The sequence below is a fragment of the Triticum urartu genome, chromosome 3A (assembly GCF_056163025.1).
Source record: "Triticum urartu cultivar PI428250 chromosome 3A, HENAU_Tu73, whole genome shotgun sequence".
NCBI classification, from domain to species: domain Eukaryota; kingdom Viridiplantae; phylum Streptophyta; class Magnoliopsida; order Poales; family Poaceae; genus Triticum; species Triticum urartu.
This window is the reverse complement of record NC_141875.1, coordinates 15,776,316-15,793,732: the sequence shown is the minus strand read 5'-3', so window position 1 is coordinate 15,793,732 and position 17,417 is coordinate 15,776,316. Positions and strand designations below refer to the sequence as shown.

The window sequence follows — 17,417 nt, the reverse complement described above, 5'->3', positions numbered from 1 at the left end:
ACCTGATATGCTGAGCGGGCTACTTTGCACGTTGCGACGAGCGCCTCCAATACAATGTCCCTTGTCACATACCACTGTCAAAAAGTATTAAGTCTAGAAGCTAAAATGGTTTGCTTGCCTCTTCTGTAATCATAATTTTCTTGGGGTATTCCTCACGGATTGCTTGACTATTCTACAATTAAAGTAGAGAAAAGTATATTTTTCGTCTCTCAATTCTTGACGGAGTCTAGATTTGGTCCCTCAATTTCAAAACCGGACAACTTGCACCCTTAACTTCTAAAACCGGACAAGATTCATCCCTGGTAACGGTTTTGACCGGTTTTGGTGCTGTCCCACCCCGGTTTTGACCGTTCCGACTCAAATTTGGATACCTTTTCCAAGTCCACGTGATGTTTTCAAATTCGGTTATTTTTTCAAATATGTGAACCTTTTTAAAGAAGCATGGCTTGAAGGACGGTCAGCTAATTCAAACAATAAAAGAGAGTCCAAGCTTTGGGATAAACTTTGGAAGGTTGAGGCGCCGTCAAATGTTAAAGGCTTCCTATGGAGACTTTCTCATCAGTCAATTCCTACAACGGATGTACGTCACCACCGTAACATGTCCATCAACACTAGTTGTGGTTTGTGCAGTTATGAGGATTCGTGGCAACATTGTTTGCTCCACTGTACTGTTCCCAGATGCGTATGGGCGTTACAGGATGCAGACCTTGTCGACGTTTTAAACAATACAAGAGAACCTGATGCTAAAAGATGGCTGTTTGCTATGATGCCTACGCTTTCCTCGATGGAATTTATTCAGGTGGCAGTAACTCTCTGGGCACTCTGGTACTCAAGGAGACAAGCTTTGCACGAAAATATCTTCCAAAGTCCACTTTCCACACATAATTTCTTTCTGAGGTACATCCGGGAACTGGAAGAGTGCAAGCCTAAGAGGGTTCCAACAATAACTGTGGCAAATCAGCAACAGGTTTCTCCATGATGGATTGCACCACCACTTGGATCTATAAAGATAAGGCTGGATGGTGCTGTTGCTAGAAACCACAATGAAGGTTCTTTCAGTGCGGTATGCAGGGACTCATCGGGACTTTCTTTGGGCTCCTCAGTAATCACAATACAGGGTATTACTGACCCACCGACACTGCAAGCTCTAGCATGTCGTGAAGCACTTGCTTTAGCTTCGGATCTCGCATATATACATACCCAAACCGCGGCGTGAGAATCAAACGGACATCTGAAGGAACAACTCCGTTATATACATACGCTATTCAATGTGCCTTACAGACACTCTACAAAGCCTTCAATACAGCGTACTTCCTCCGTCCATGAATAAATGTACATCTAGCTTTTGTCTTAAGTCAATGTTTTAAAAACTTTGACCACCTTTCTAGAAAAAAGTAAAAGCATTTATGGAACCAAATTAGTACTACTAGTTCGTTTTGAAATGTACTTTGAGAATATATCAATTTGATGTTATATATGTTAGTATTATTTTCTATAAAGTTGGTCAAAATTTTAAAACTTTGACTTAGAACAAAAGCTAGATGTACACTTATTCGTGGACGGAGGGAGTACTTCCCAAAGCCTTTGGTACCAGGAGCGCAGGCGCTCGTCCACGCCTATCAATTTTCGGGCTGTTTGATGACTTTAGAATGAGTTTGGCTCTGCTCTATTACTGATGCTGCTGCGGATGGATGCCCATAGTTTTATCTCGCATCTAGCAAGCTAGGTTTTGGGTGATGACAAATTAAATGACTAGCTGGTTTGTAGAAAGACACTACACCTGCCCCACGTGGTCGATCGTATTAGTAGTAGCAAGCTACTACACCTGCCCGAGAGAATCCATCGTGCAGCTGCACGCCTCGGCCCACCTCGAGGGCGCCATGGAGTTCGTGGGGCCAACCCTCAGGAACGTCATGAAGCACGACCGCTTCGGGAGGAGACACACCGAGCTGGAGGTCCGCTTGATGATGAGGCAGCTCCTCGCCGGCGTGACGAGGCAGCCCCACGTGCCCGATCGAGATAGTGAGCATGACACACTCGCCATCTCGGCGACGAACCTGGGACAGTACAAAGGCAACATTTCGGCAGCCCATTGAACAGCGACGAGCGTTAGATAATGTCCAGCGTCACGACCTGCGACTAGCCCATGAACCAAGAGAAACCCACGGAGCATCGGGTAACGTATTCCTGCGCGTGTGCCTGTACACGAACCAGCAAGTCGCACGCGTAATCCAGTGACCCCACATGAAGCAAGAAGAGGTTGCTAACATTGTCTTCGTCTTCTTCGTGCTTGTAGCTACAGTAGAGGACGTGTACCCCGGCCTCTATGGGCAAGTCGAACGGCTCGAAGTATTTGAAGGTCGTGATGGGCCACTATTGCTCAGCGGTGAAGTGGTCCAGCAACGCTTCGGTTGTGCCTGCGAAGCCACAACACTGGTCCGGGCAGAACAGAAGAACAGGCGTGCCGGCATGACTTCTCATGGTAGGCAATAGATCAATAGTCATGGCACAACCAGGTGTGGCGCAGGAGCACGTCACCATGATGGAGTCAATGACACAATCCATGCGGCGACAATTTGTGCAGACCGAGTTGTTTCTGTTCGGCACTCGGCAAAGTGCTTTCATTACCGAGCTCCTGATAAAAGGCACTCCGCATAGTAGAAACTTCATTCCAGCGCTGCTTTGGAATGGAACATGTTGTCCGGTCGGTCACAGTATCTTGCTCCAATGACAAGTATGGATGTGTGGAGAAGGTCACCTACTACAGGAAAGAAGAACACAAGAAGGCATGCCCGTGTGCTCCATGCTTCTGCCCAGAGTCTGGATGTGGCTTCGCTGGACCAACAGAAGAGCTCCTGGACCATTTGATGACCCAACACATGTGTCCGTCAACAACCCTCCTTGACTCTCGCACTATGTCTCTCTGCTTACAGCCAGGATTACATGTTCTGCAATGCAGCAGGAACAACTACTTTGTCTTGCTCCGCATGACATCAGAGCCTTTTGGACATGCCATCTCAGTCATGTGCGTCGAACCAAACTGGACGGAATCCAAGTTCAGATATAAAATGAGTCACGACTGCAAAACGACCGGCTATCGTGCAAGTACAAGCTCGGGCATAAGGAGCTCTTCACTCTCTGATGGGCTTCCGACAGTGTATGACTAAGGTTTCTGATGATGCAAACGGTATCATGCTTAAAGTCACCATTCATTGTCAAGGTCCGAGTCGTCTGACTGTATCCGATCTTCGATATTTATTCCCAATTTAGAAAAGGCTTGGCAGTCCCATCGAAGGATACTGCACAATAGTAGATACCATAAAATAGTAGTACTTGTGTAGTTGTGTTAGTACATTTCTGTGCATTACATGCTTATCGAGTCTGAAACACCAACTTTTGCAGTTACTCTGTTTTGGACTATTGTACTGTTGTTGTTTCACAATAACATTAAGCCTCTTCTTGTTTTGCAAAACTGAGTAAGTCTCTTCTCTTTCATTTTTCTGTCATTAAATGAGATTGCTTGGTCACAGATAGCGGCAATATCTCGAGGGTTACAGATAATTTTCTGAATCGTGTGGTGGCTGGTAATTTTCCGATTCGAAAAATGGAGCAGTACCAGTTTTTTGTGAACACCTGCTCACACAACACAATACAATTAAGCTGCACGTTTGGTACTTGTAAGTCACTTGAAATTTCTTTCAGCGGTTGTCGATTTTCATAGAAACAGAAGGGGAGTACTAACCCTAAAAAATCCTTTTCTTTGGCACCTGCACTTTAACTTGAAGTATGGTTTCCTTGGAATCGGAATAGATGAGAGCGGAAACCTCCCCTGCCTCCTGGGTACTGTCGGTCTTAACTGATATGTTGTGGAAGACATAGCGAAAAGCCTCACGGTGCATCTACCACTAGCACGTCGCTTGTAGCTTGTAGCTTGCCGATCACCAATTCCGCATAGCCAGTTCCTGGAGTGAGGGGACGTCCATCCACAAGAAGATGGAGAAGACGACCGGTAGCAAGGTGACCGTCAAAGTAGAGAAGCTGAAGCAGCAGGGGGGGTCACGGCAGCGGCACGCAGGCCAGATGATTGTCGGCCACCATGCTCGGCGTGACGGGAGGATCGACTGCCGTGCTCCTATTCCAGCAGGCTGTTAGGCAATAAGCCGCGGCGAGGCATCGAACGAGTCGGGCGCGTGTATGGGCGCGCGTCGGGCGAGGTGGACGCGTCAGGACCGCGGCGAGTAGTGCGTGCGTGCGTGTAGGTCCAGCACGGGCGTGTTCGTGCGGACGTGCGCAGTGTGTGCGCGTGTGACCGTAGGCCGTTGGCGAGCTGCGCGGGGGTGATCGCGTGCGATCAGCTGGTGGCCCGTCGTGACCCGTGCGCGTCGGAGCGCGTCGTGGGCACGAGCGAGGCGAGCGGATCGCGGGCGCGAGGGGGAGGGAGCGTGGGTGCGTGCCCAGTCGCTGGCTCCGGGTATAAAGCCGCGGCGGCTGATCGTTGTAATGGTGCGGGGTTTTGCGAGTACGAGCTCGTGGAGTTGGCGTTCGTGCGCCGGGAAAAACCACTGTGCCATCGTGTTCATCTTCCTCTTTCTCCTTCTTCTTCGTTGAGCTCGAGCGACGGCGACAGAGAGAGGGAGGAGGAGCGCCGCGAGGGACTGGCAGTTCCAACAGTTGGCATCAGAGCCACGTTCAGCTCAGGGCGCGCCGGCGATGTCGATCGTCCCATACGCCGGCGGAGCGGGCGGATCGCTACCGCAGTCGGTGCCACTGCTCACCGGCGACAACTACACGGCGTGGTCGATCAAGGTCGAGGCAAACCTCGATGCGGCCGGGCTGTGGGAGGCGGTGGTCGTGCCGGAGGACGCGGCGGCGGCCGTGATCGCGAAAAAGGACAAGCCAGCGCGGGCGTATCTGCTTGGCGCGCTCGCAGAGGACCTGCTGCTGCAAGTGGTGGCGAAGAAGACTGCCGCGGAGGTGTGGGCTGCTCTGAAGGCGCGGTTCGTTGGCGCGGACTGCGTGCGGGCGGCGCGGCTGGGCACTTTGCGCGGGGAGTTCGAGCTCCTGCGCATGGTGAGCGGCGACACACTGGATGAGTTCGCCGGCAAGCTCGGTGGCATGGCGGCTCGCTACGCGGCGCTCGGCTCGACGCTGGAGGACGCCGCGTTGGTGAAGAAGCTGCTCGACTCCGTGCCGGACCGCTTGTACGCAGCGGTAGCCAGGATCGAGCAGTTCTTTGACGCATCGACGATGCCGTTCGAGGAAGCACTCGGGCGGCTGAAGGCATTCGACGAACGGCTTCGACGGTGTGGACAGGCAGGCGGCGAGCAGGCGGACGGTGAGCAGCTCGTGCTCACCGTGGCACAGTGGCGGGCGCGCGAGCGGCGCCGGGGCGGTGCACGCGGAAGGGACGACGACGATGGCTCGGCCAGCACAGCATCAGGCGGAGGGGACAACCGTCGCGGGAAGTGCTACAAGTGCGGCGTCAGAGGACATTTCAAGAGGGAGTGCCCCCTGCTGCGGAAGGAGCCGGCCGCGGGGAGTGTGCTGATGGCGGACGCCGACGTCGAGGACGCCGGGCTGCTTTGAGCCGCGGCTTAGGGCGCGAATGTTAGGCAATAAGCCGCGGCGAGGCGTCGAACGAGTCGGGCGAGGTGGACGCGTCGGGACCGCGGCGAGTAGTGCGTGCGTGCGTGTAGGTCCAGCACGGGCGTGTCCGTGCGGACGTGCGCAGTGTGTGCGCGTGTGACTGTAGGCCGTTGGCGAGCTGCGCGAGGGTGATCGCGTGCGATCAGCTGGTGGCCCGTCGTGACCCATGCGCGTCGGAGCGCGTCGTGGGAACGAGCGAGGCGAGCGGATCGCGGGCGCGAGGGGGAGGGAGCGTGGGTGCGTTCCCAGTCGCTGGTTCCGGGTATAAAGCCGTGGCAGCTGATCGTTGTAATGGTGCGGGGTTTTGCGAGTACGAGCTCGCGGAGTTGGCGTTCATGCGCCGGGAAAAACCACCGTGCCATCGTGTTCATCTTCCTCTTTCTCCTTCTTCTTCGGTGAGCTCGAGCGACGGCGACAGAGAGAGGGAGGAGGAGCGCCGCGAGGGACTGGCGGTTCCAACACAGGCTACGTGGTTGCCGGCGGACCGCTTCACGATTGTTCTGCCTGACCTGTGGCGCCCTCGCGACCATCACTGTCAGCATCGGCAACCATCGCAGCGAGGCGAAAGCCACCGAGGATAAGAGGAAGAAGTTAAAGGCAAAGGTACACTGGTAGAAAAAGGGCCTATAGTCCCGGTTCGTAAGGGCCTTTAGTCCCGGTGTCGGTACTAATACCTCCCCCCTTTAGTCCCGGTTCAATCCAGAACCGGGACTAAAGGCCCTCCACGTGGGCAGTGCGCAGAGCCCAGTCAGGAGACCCTTTGGTCCCGGTTGGTGGCACCAACCGGGACCAGTAGGCATCCACGCGTCAGCACTTCTGTGGCTGGGGTTTTTGTTTTTTTTTGAAAGGGGGAGGGGGTTGGGGGTTTTGGGGGGGTTAATTTAGGTGTTTCATATATTGTGTTAGCTAGTTATAATTAACAGAGAGAAGTGTCCTCTGTTATGTCCGTGCTTGGTTGACGCTACGTACTATACATACGTATATAGAGAGGACTAGACACGCTAGCTAGTAAGCAAACGAAGGAAACAGAAGATCGTCATGAACATATATGCATATATACAGAGAGAAGTGATATCGACCACCTCTCCTTCTCCGAGAGATTGGTCGAACAACAAGTTCTCGTATATCTATCTGACACTACCGGCTACATATATACAATAATTATCTCTTACAAATATAATCATACGGACTCAGGGTCCACATAGAATTCTCCGTCTTCAGGGATCACGTGGTCAAGAAAGAATGCCGCCAATTCCTCTTGAATTGCTCGCATGCGAGCTGGTGCTAGGAGTTCATCCCGCTTCCGAAACATCTAATTTGAAGAAGGGGGTCAATACATATATATATATATATATATAAATGAATGAAACTCAACACAAATGATGGTAATAAAATAAAATTGTGAATGTTGTTATTTACGTACTTCATATTGTTCGTTAGAGTACCCGCCCCGCTCACAGGTCGTGTGGCAGATGGACTCGCAGATGTAGTATCCATAGAAATCATTCCCTTGTTCCTGCCACAACCACTTTACAAGAAATAGAGGTCAATCAAACTGATAAGTAAGAATGCTAAATGGTATTGATGAAACTAGCGCTTGAATCACTAGGAGATGCGCGGAACATGCTACTATAGTACTTACTTTCGGGTGTCTAAATTCCAGCTCCTTCGGCAGTCCCGGAACTGTTTTGGTGAATTTTCTCCAAACCCTGCCGGACAAAGAAAACAATTACTTGATATTAGGAAATGAACAAAGTTGCTGATATGGTGGATAATGATCGATTTAACTTACTTCTTGACGATTTCAGTCATGTCTGCATACTCCTTGGGATCTTTTCGTTTAGAGTCCAAGACGGTTACTACTCCCTGCTCAAGCTTAATCTCTAGGAGAATATAGTGGTAACTGCACACACACATGCATAACTCATTAATTACATTACTATAACCTTGACTAATATATAAGGGAAACCGAATACGCACAAGACAGTAACACTCACCTGAAGTTGTAAGGAAAGAGTATTATATCTTTGTTTTGATTTATTACGAACGATCGTAGCAAGTTGGCCTTGGTAGCTGCGGCATGAAGTTTAACCTCAGTTGCATCTATGAGATATGTGGTAATGAACCTAATATCACCGACTTGTCTTTTCTTCAATTCAGCGATCTTCAATCTGCATAATATAGTGAGGATGATTATAAATACATGCAATGAAAGAGCTAAGCTATATAGAGAAACTTAATGACAGAAGTAGTACTACTTACAGACAGTAGCAGGCGACCGTTGTTTTATCGAGGGCCAATTGATTCAAAAACTGATAGAACTCCTCAAATGGAACAGGCAACAGATCAATTCCAACGAGGTCATGCTCCGGTTTAACTCTCGCGTACAAAGTACTCCTCCCCCTAGAGTCTCTGCAGATTTTCAAGTACCAATCATGCAATCTTCGCATCATCGTTGATAGAGATCTTTCATCTTTGACGAGAGGCTTCCCGTACTCGTATCTTTGTATCTGCACCTCCATGGGTTCATAATGTACTTCGTCGGGCAGGTAATCTGCAAGATTGCTATAACCGGGCACCATCCTCGGATCATTATCGACGTTGTGGCTAGGCGCACCTTGAGCGGGGGGCACGATTGCTTCGCTTGTTCGCCGAGCTGGGCAATTTGTTTCCCAGCTCGTCGTTCTTTCAGCCTTTGATCACTGACAGTACTTCCCGACCGATCCGCTTCGGCAAATTCCTTTCCAATAATGCGGTCATAGTTTCCTTTCGGCGGATCAGACTTCGGTGGTTTTGTCAGGGCAGCCAGAGTGCGCTTCACTTTCACCCGATCTACCTTCTCCTCCGGAGGTGGATGTTTCTTTGCTTTCACCCCTTCAAAGAAGTTCCTCACTTCTTCTCGCGCGATCTCGGCGTTCTCCTCCAGGGTCCTCTCATATGGTAACTTCTCTGGAGTCTTCAGAGAAGGACCGAATCTGTATGTCCTCCCGCCTCTGGTTGTACTGCTAGACGCCGACCGAGCAGACGGAGCGGTTGTCTTCTTTACTTGCTTAAGCAGCGGAGGAGAAGGACTACGACGCGCCGGAGCAGCTGGAGTGGCGGCAGGTCTCTTCCGCCCTTGCTGACGAGGCGGAGAAGGAGGAGGCTGGCTGCTCGGGCGCGTCGGCGCAGGCGGAGAAGGAGGCGGAGTGCCGCCACGCGCCGGAGAAGGAGCCGGCCGAGGGCCCTGATCGTCACTCGCCGGAGGAGGAGGCGGTGGAGGCGGAGTGCCCTGACTCGCCGGAGGAGGAGGAGGAGGCGGTGGCGTCCAGTTCGGAAGGTTGATGAGCTCCTTCCGCCATAGGCATGGAGTCTTCAGAGCAGACCCCAGCCGAGTCTCCCCTTCACCGGTAGGGTGGTCAAGCTGCAGGTCCTGAAATCCCTCCGTTATCTCATCCACCATCACCCTAGAATATCCTTCTGGAATCGGCCGGCAGTGAAAAGTTGCGCCGGGTTCAGTAGGATAAACAGAGCCAACAGCCGCCTTGACCTTCAAATTCATCCATTGCGTCATAAGGTGGCAATTTTGAGACTCCGTTATAGCATCCACGGGATAGCTGGCAGGAGCCGTCAAGGCATGCTCCAGCTGAAGCAGCTCGGTGGAAGCCACGCTGCTTCTGCGCTGAGATGGCGGGGTAGCTTCAGGGGAGGCTTCGGCAGTACGTTTGCTGCGATTTGCTTCTCGTTCCTCTATCGCATCTACCCTTGCTTGTAGCGCCTGTATTTGGGTCTGCTGCACTTTTTTCCTCCTCTCATGGGATTTGTAACCGCCTGCGTCCGGAAACCCAACCTTCCACGGAATGGAGCCTGGCGTGCCTCGTGTCCGTCCAGGGTGCTCAGGATTCCCGAGGGCCATTGTGAGCTCGTCGTTCTCTCTGTCTGGAAAGAACGTCCCTTCCTGCGCTGCTTCGATATACTGCTTAAGCTTACTGACTGGTATGTCCATTTGATCGTTCGTCCAAATGCACTTCCCTGTTACAGGGTCCAGTGTTCCGCCAGCCCCGAAGAACCAAGTCCGGCAACGGTCTGGCCAGTTAATTGTCTCTGGTTCGATCCCTTTATGAACCAGATCATTCTCAGTCTTGGACCACTTAGGCCGGGCTACGAGGTAGCCACCTGACCCCGTGCGATGGTGAAGCTTCTTCTTCGCAGCATTTTGCTTGTTTGTCGCCGACATCTTCTTACTCTTTTCTGATGTCTTGTGGGCCACAAATGCGGGCCAGTGATCTCTGATCTTCTCATATCTGCCCTTGAATTCTGGTGTCTCATTATTTTCGACAAACCTATTCAGCTCTTTCTTCCACCTCCTGAATAGTTCTGCCATCCTCTTCAGAGCAAAAGACTTGATTAATTTCTCTTTAACTGGGTTCTCTGGATTATCCTCAGGCGGTAGGGTGAAATTTGACTTCAGCTCAGTCCAAAGATCATTTTTCTGCATATCATTGACATAAGACACCTCAGGGTCTTCTGTAGCCGGCTTAAACCATTGCTGGATGCTTATCGGGATCTTGTCCCTAACCAGAACCCCGCACTGAGCAACAAATGCGCTCTTTGTCCGGAGGGGTTCAATAGGTTGGCCGTCGGGCGCGATTGCTATGATCTCAAACTTTTCATCCGAGCTCAACTTTTTCTTCGAGCCTCGTCTCTTTACCGAAGTTGTGCTCGATTCGGAGGGCTAGAAAAAAGAACAAAGACTTAATTAATATGTGTACATACCAAAACAATGAATGCATCAATCAGCTAGTCAGCATAGGCTTAACTAATATATATACCTGGCCGGACTCGGTTCGGTCACCGGAGCCGTCATCACGGTCTCCTTCTTGCACCGGCATTGGGTCACCGGAGCCGTCCTCATGTTCTTCTTCTTGCACCGGCATTAGGTCACCGTGTTGGAAATATGCCCTAGAGGCAATAATAAATTGGTTATTATTATATTTCCTTGTTCATGATAATCGTTTATTATCCATGCTATAATTGTATTGATAGGAAACTCAGATACATGTGTGGATACATAGACAACACAATGTCCCTAGTAAGCCTCTAGTTGACTAGCTCGTTGGTCAATAGATGGTTACGGTTTCCTGACCATGGACATTGGATGTCGTTGATAACGGGATCACATCATTAGGAGAATGATGTGATGGACAAGACCCAATCCTAAGCCTAGCACAAAGATCGTGTAGTTCGTATGCTAAAGCTTTTCTAATGTCAAGTATCATTTCCTTAGACCATGAGATTGTGCAACTCCCGGATACCGTAGGAATGCTTTGGGTGTATCAAACGTCACAACGTAACTGGGTGACTATAAAGGTGCATTACAGGTATCTCTGAAAGTGTCTGTTGGGTTGGCACGAATCGAGACTGGGATTTGTCACTCCGTGTAAACGGAGAGGTATCTCTGGGCCCACTCGGCAGGACATCATCATATGCGCAATGTGACCAAAGAGTTGATCACGGGATGATGTGTTACGGAACGAGTAAAGAGACTTGCCGGTAACGAGATTGAACAAGGTATTGGATACCGACGATCGAATCTCGGGCAAGTAACATACCGATAGACAAAGGGAATTGTATCGGGATTGATTAAGTCCTTGACATCGTGGTTCATCCGATGAGATCATCGTGGAACATGTGGGAGCCATCATGGGTATCCAGATCCCGTTGTTGGTTATTGACAGGAGAACGTATCGGTCATGTCTGCATGTCTCCCGAACCCGTAGGGTCTACACACTTAAGGTTCGGTGACGCTAGGGTTATGAAGATATGTGTATGCAGTAACCCGAATATTGTTCGGAGTCCCGGATGAGATCCCGGACGTCACGAGGAGTTCTGGAATGGTCTGGAGGTAAAGATTTATATATAGGAAGTCCTATTTCGGCCATCAGGACAAGTTTCGGGGTCATCGGTATTGTACCGGGACCACCGGAAGGGTCCCGGGGGCCCACCGGGTGGGGCCACCTATCCCGGAGGGTCCCATGGGCTGAAGTGGGAAGGGATCCAGCCCAAAGTGGGCTGGGGCGCCACTTCCCTTATGGCCCATGCGCCTAGGGTGAAAGGGGAAACCCTAAGGAAGAGTCCCAAGGAGGGAAGGCACCTCCTAGGTGCCTTGGGGGGGGGGGAGGACTCCTCCCCTGGCCGCCGCCCCCTTGGAGATTGGATCTCCTAGGGGCTGGCGCACCCCCCCCCCTTGGGATTCCTATATATAGTGGGGTAGGAGGGCCTCTCAAACACACCTTTTGCCTTTGGTGCAGCCCCTCCCTCTCTCCCCGTTACGTCTCTCCCTCGCAGTACAGGTGAAGCCCTGCTACTGTGACGCCCTGCATCTTCCACCATGCCGTCGTGCTGCTGGATCTCCGTCAACCTCTCCCTCTCTCCTTGCTGGATCAAGGCATGGGAGACGCCACCGGGCTGTACGTGTGTTGAACGCGGAGGTGCCGTGCGTTCGGCACTTGATCATCGGTGATTTGAATCACGACGAGTACGACTCCATCAACCCCGTTCACTTGAACGCTTCCGCTTAGCGATCTACAAGGGTATGTAGATGCACTCTCCTTCCCCTCGTTGCTAGTCTCTCCATAGATTGATCTTGGTGATGCGTAGAAAATTTTGAATTTCTGCTACGTTCCCCAACACACCGTAGCCAGCTTGTTCACCCTCTCCTTCCAGACCATCGGTTTCGTTGAGAAACAACGAGATGGCATCACTTCCTTCTGCGATTATGTCCCTCAACAACGCTTCTTTTGTTGCTTCGTCTAGGGCGGTGTCCATAGTTTCTACAAATATTTACAACATGGCAATTATTATTCAAACATCACAGATGGATATATTAGTGCCAAACGTAGAACTAGCTACCTAATCATAGTAAGCTATCGGGAGGGGGTATATATCGACAACGACGACACTACATCTATGTCCCTCGACGACCCTCGTTCCTGATAAAAAAAAAGAGGAAGAAGAAGAAAAATAAGAGGAGAATAAAGAATAGAGGAGAAGATCTCCTCTTTTTTTTCTTCTTCCTCTTCTTTTTTTGTCCTCTTCTTCCTCTCATGTTCGATAGCATCGCCGAGGGGTCGGGAGGTTGCCTAGTGTCAAGGGATTCAACAAAACCATGTCTTCATCATTAGGCGAAAGTAACATGTGCATGATGGTACGAAGCTCTTCAAAGTTGTTCTGGAACGGAGTCCCAGATAGGATAATTCGCTTTTTGGTACAAAGTTCAGCAAGAGCCTTCCGAATATCGCTATTTGGAAGGCCTTTGCTGAATTCGTACCAAAAGGCGGATTATTCTATCCGGGTCTCCGTTCCAGAATAACTTTGCAGAACTTCGTACCAACATGCCCTGGTTACTTCCGGCTAATGATGAAGGCATGGATTTCTTCAATACTTTGACACTAGGAAACCTCTCTCTACTTCCGGCTAATAAGAATAAGAAGAAGAAGAAGAAGAAGAAGAAAAGAAGAAAAAAAAAGAGGAGAAGAAGAAAGGAATAGTGGAGAAAAGAGAAAATAGAATATATTCTATTTTCTCTTCTTCTCCTCTTCTTTTTCTTCTTTTTTCTTCTTCTTATTTATTTCTCCTCTTCTTTTCGGTAGAGGAAACCCTAAATAGCTAGCAAGTATCGTGGGTGTGAGATACATGTGGCCTTCGGTGTCGGACACTACATCCACGTCCCACAAGTGACGTGGGCGTCGAAGCGCGCGCCACTTGTGGGATGTGGGTGTAGTGTCCGACACCGATGGTACATGTATCTCACACCGACGATACTTTCTATTTAGGGTTTCTCCTCTACCGCTCGACCTCTCGACGACCCTCGTTCCCGATAAAATAAAGAGGAAGAAGAAGAAAAAAAAAGAGAGAAGAAAGAATAGAGGAGAAGACTTCCTCTTCTTCCTCTCCTCTTCTTCTCCCTCTTCTTCTCCTTCTTCCTCGCCTCTCTCATGAATGTCCGGCGTTCTCGACCCCCCCCCACGTGTCGAAGAAAAAAAAGAAGAAAAAAAAGAGGAGAAGAAGAAAGGAATAGAGGAGAAAAAAAGAGGAGAAGAAGAAAGGAATAGAGGAGAAAAGAGAAAATAGAATATATTCTATTTTCTCTTCTTCTCCACTATTCCTTTCTTCTTCTCCTCTTCTTTTTCTTCTTTTTTCTTCTTCTTATTTATTTCTCCTCTTCTTTTCCTCTCCTCTTCTTCTTTCTTTCCTCTTCTTATTTTCTTCTTTCCTATCCTTCTTTTTCTAAAATTGTAACTTTTGCATATATAAAACTCTTCTAAAATTGTAACTTTCTATATAAAACTTTCCTATCGGGAGGGGGAGAAGATCGAAGAAAAAAAATAAGAAAAAAAAAAGGAGAAGAAGAAAGGAATAGAGGAGAAGAAGAAAAAATAGAAACTCTATTTTTTCTTCTTCTCCTCTATTCCTTTCTTCTTCTCCTCTTCCTTTTCTTCCTCTCCTCGTCTTCTCCTTCTTCCTCTCCACTAACATAAAATGCACTAACCTAAAATGCAACAAACATAAAATGCACTAAATCGATCAACTAACCTAAAATCAGTGATAAAATGCACTAACCTAAAATCGATATCTACTAACAACTTAAAAAAATTAGTACATATATGAAAAAATGCATATATGAAAAAAACATCATCATATCATCAACAGAAAAAAACATCATCATATCATCAACAGAAAAAAAAAACATCATCAACATCATCATATCATCAACCTAAAATCAGTGATAAAAAGGGCGCCGGCGGCCGGACCAAAAGTGGCGGTGTGTGGTCGGGGCGACGGCGACGGGGTTGGGGAAGGGGCGGCGCGCGCGGCGACGGCGACGGGGTCAGGGAAGGGGCGGCGCGCGGCGGGCGCGGGGCGGGGCGGGCTCGGGGACGGGGCGGGGCGACGATGGGCTCGGGGACGGGGCGGGGCGACGGCGCGGGGACGGGGCGGGGCGACGGCGCGGGGACGGGCGGGCTCGGGGACGGGGCGGGGCAGGCTCGGGGACGGGGCGGGGCGACGACGGGCTCGACAACGGGCTCGGGGACGGGGCGGGGCGACGACGGCGGGCGCGGGGCGACAACGACGGCGACGGGGTCAGGGAAGGGGCGGCGCGGGGCGACGACGGGCTCGGGGCGGCGCGCGGCGGGCGCGGGGCGACGACGGGCTCGGGGCGGCGACGACGACGACGAACGGCCTGGGGGCGAATGGGAGCGGTTGGCCAAAATTTCACAAGTGTTGGCTTATATAGCCAGAGCAATGGTCCCGGTTCGTGGCATCAAAATACTTATAGTTTTTTAGTGATTTCTTTTTGATTTTAGGTCACAAAAATTATAAACTTTCTGTTAGTGCCATTAGTTTTAAATTTCAAATAGTTTAAATTTGAATTTTTAAAAATTTGTGTGAATCACTAGTTTATGAATAACTTTACTATAAAAATAGAATTTTTTTCTTCTTTGCTATTTATTTTTTATTTATACTTACAATTAAATACTTATAGTTTGATTTTAGGTCACAAAAATTAAATACTATAAAAATTCTTTTTGCTATTGAAGAATATTATAGTTTTATTTTAGTTGATCATAACATAATATTTTAATTGATTGTTTTTATTTTCATAAAAGTTTTGTAGTTCATTCTGTTTACTATTAATTCATTCTTTGAGCTAAATGACTCTGAAATTGGAAAGCATTTCAAAATGAACTCTGAAAAGGTTGAAAGTTGGCATGGTATCATCATTTCACCCACATAGCATGTTCCAAAAAGTAGAGAGGGTTACGGCAAAAACTTGATGCACTTCGTGTACAAAATGGACAATCACTTTCGAAGTATCAAAGTTTCAAACCATAAGACATGAAAGCATTTCAAATGAACTCTGAAAAAGTTGAAAGTTGGGATGGTATCATAATTTCACCCACATAGCATGTGCATGTACAAAACGGACAACGGTAGCATGTTCGTTTGTTACAAATTTGGCATGGTATCATCATAATAGTTGCGGGAGAAAGTCTTCACTTTTTCTTCGCTTGTGTCATTTGCTTATTGCGCCGTAACCATGGATAATCTTCATTGTTTATCAGGATGCTTGGGTCAGCCTTGACATTGAAGGGAGGAATTTCATGAAACTTTTCATAATCTTCAGACATGTCTGTCTTGCCGTCCACTCCCAGGATGTCCCTTTTTCCTGAAAGAATTATGTGGCGCTTTGGCTCATCGTATGATGTATTCGCTTCCTTATCTTTTCTTTTTCTCGGTTTGGTAGACATGTCCTTCACATAGATAACCTGTGCCACATCATTGGCTAGGACGAACGGTTCATCAGTGTACCCAAGATTATTCAGATCCACTGTTGTCATTCCGTACTGTGGGTCTACCTGTACCCCGCCGCCTAACAGATTAACCCATTTGCACTTAAACAAAGGGACCTTAAAATCAGGTCCATAGTCAAGTTTCCATATGTCCAGTATGTAATCATAATATGTGTCCTTTCCGCTCTAGGTTGCTGCATCAAAGCGGACACCGCTGTTTTGGTTGGTGCTCTTTTGATCTTGGGCGATCGTGTAAAATGTATTCCCATTTATCTCGTATCCTTTGTAAGTCAATACAGTCAAAGATGGTCCCCTGGACAACAAGTACAACTCATCACAAACAGTGTTGTCACCTCTGAGACGTGTTTCCAACCAACTGCTGAAAGTCCTGATGTGTTCACATGTAATCCAGTCGTCGCACTGCTCCGGGTGTTTGGAGCGCAGACTGTTCCTGTGTTCATCGATATACGGGGTCACCAAGGTAGAGTTCTGTAGAACTGTGTAGTGTGCTTGAGACCAAGAATATCCGTCCCTGCATATTATTGAGTCTCTTCCAAGAGTGCCTTTTCCAGTCAGTCTCCCTCATACCGCGATTTAGGGAGACCTATCTTGTTAAGGCCAGGAATGAAGTCAACACAAAACCCGATAACATCCTTTGTTTGATGGCCCATGGAGATGCTTCCTTCTGGCCTAGCGCGGTTACGGACATATTTATTTAGGACTCCCATGAACCTCTCAAAGGGGAACATATTGTGTAGAAATACGGGCCCGAGGATGACAATCTCGTCGACTAGATGAACTAGGACGTGCGTCATGATATTGAAGAAGGATGGTGGGAACACCAGCTCGAAACTGACAAGACATTGCGCCACATCACTCCTTAGCCTTGGTACGATTTCTGGATCGATCACCTTCTGAGAAATTGCATTGAGGAATGCACATAGCTTCACAATGGCTAATCGGACGTTTTCCGGTAGAAGCCCCCTCAATGCAACCGGAAGCAGTTGCGTCATAATCACGTGGCAGTCATGAGACTTTAGGTTCTGAAACTTTTTCTCTGGCATATTTATTATTCCCTTTATATTCGACGAGAAGCCAGTCGTGACCTTCATACTGAGCAGGCATTCAAAGAAGATTTCTTTCTCTTCTTTCGTAAGAGCGTAGTTGGCAGGACCTTTATACTGCTTCGAAAGCATGCCGTCTTTTTCGTGCAAACGATGCAGGTCCTCTCGTGCCTCCGGTGTATCTTTTGTCTTCCCATACACGCCCAAGAAGCCTAGCAGGTTCACGCAAAGGTTCTTCGTCACGTGCATCACGTCGATTGAGGAGCGGACCTCTAGGTCTTTCCAGTAGGGTAGGTCCCAAAATATAGATTTCTTCTTCCACATGGGTGCGTGTCCCTCAGCGTCATTCGGAACAGCTAGTCCACCGGGACCC

The 17,417-nt window shown here is 49.0% G+C and overlaps 2 protein-coding genes across 2 annotated transcripts; both read left to right on the top strand.

Moving 5' to 3' along the window:
• The first annotated feature begins 1,880 nt into the window (after window positions 1-1,880).
• LOC147977850 (E3 ubiquitin-protein ligase SINA-like 8) lies at window positions 1,881-3,167 on the top strand. The gene is made up of 3 exons (XM_087514565.1): window positions 1,881-2,073; window positions 2,297-2,349; window positions 2,646-3,167. Exons 1-3 carry the CDS (start codon window positions 1,881-1,883, stop codon window positions 3,165-3,167), a joined length of 768 nt encoding a protein of 255 aa, XP_087370691.1.
• Window positions 3,168-4,710: 1,543 nt separating this feature from the next.
• LOC147977849 (uncharacterized) lies at window positions 4,711-5,586 on the top strand. Its single transcript, XM_087545987.1, has one exon. It carries the CDS (start codon window positions 4,711-4,713, stop codon window positions 5,584-5,586), a length of 876 nt encoding a protein of 291 aa, XP_087402113.1.
• The last annotated feature ends 11,831 nt before the right edge of the window (window positions 5,587-17,417 follow it).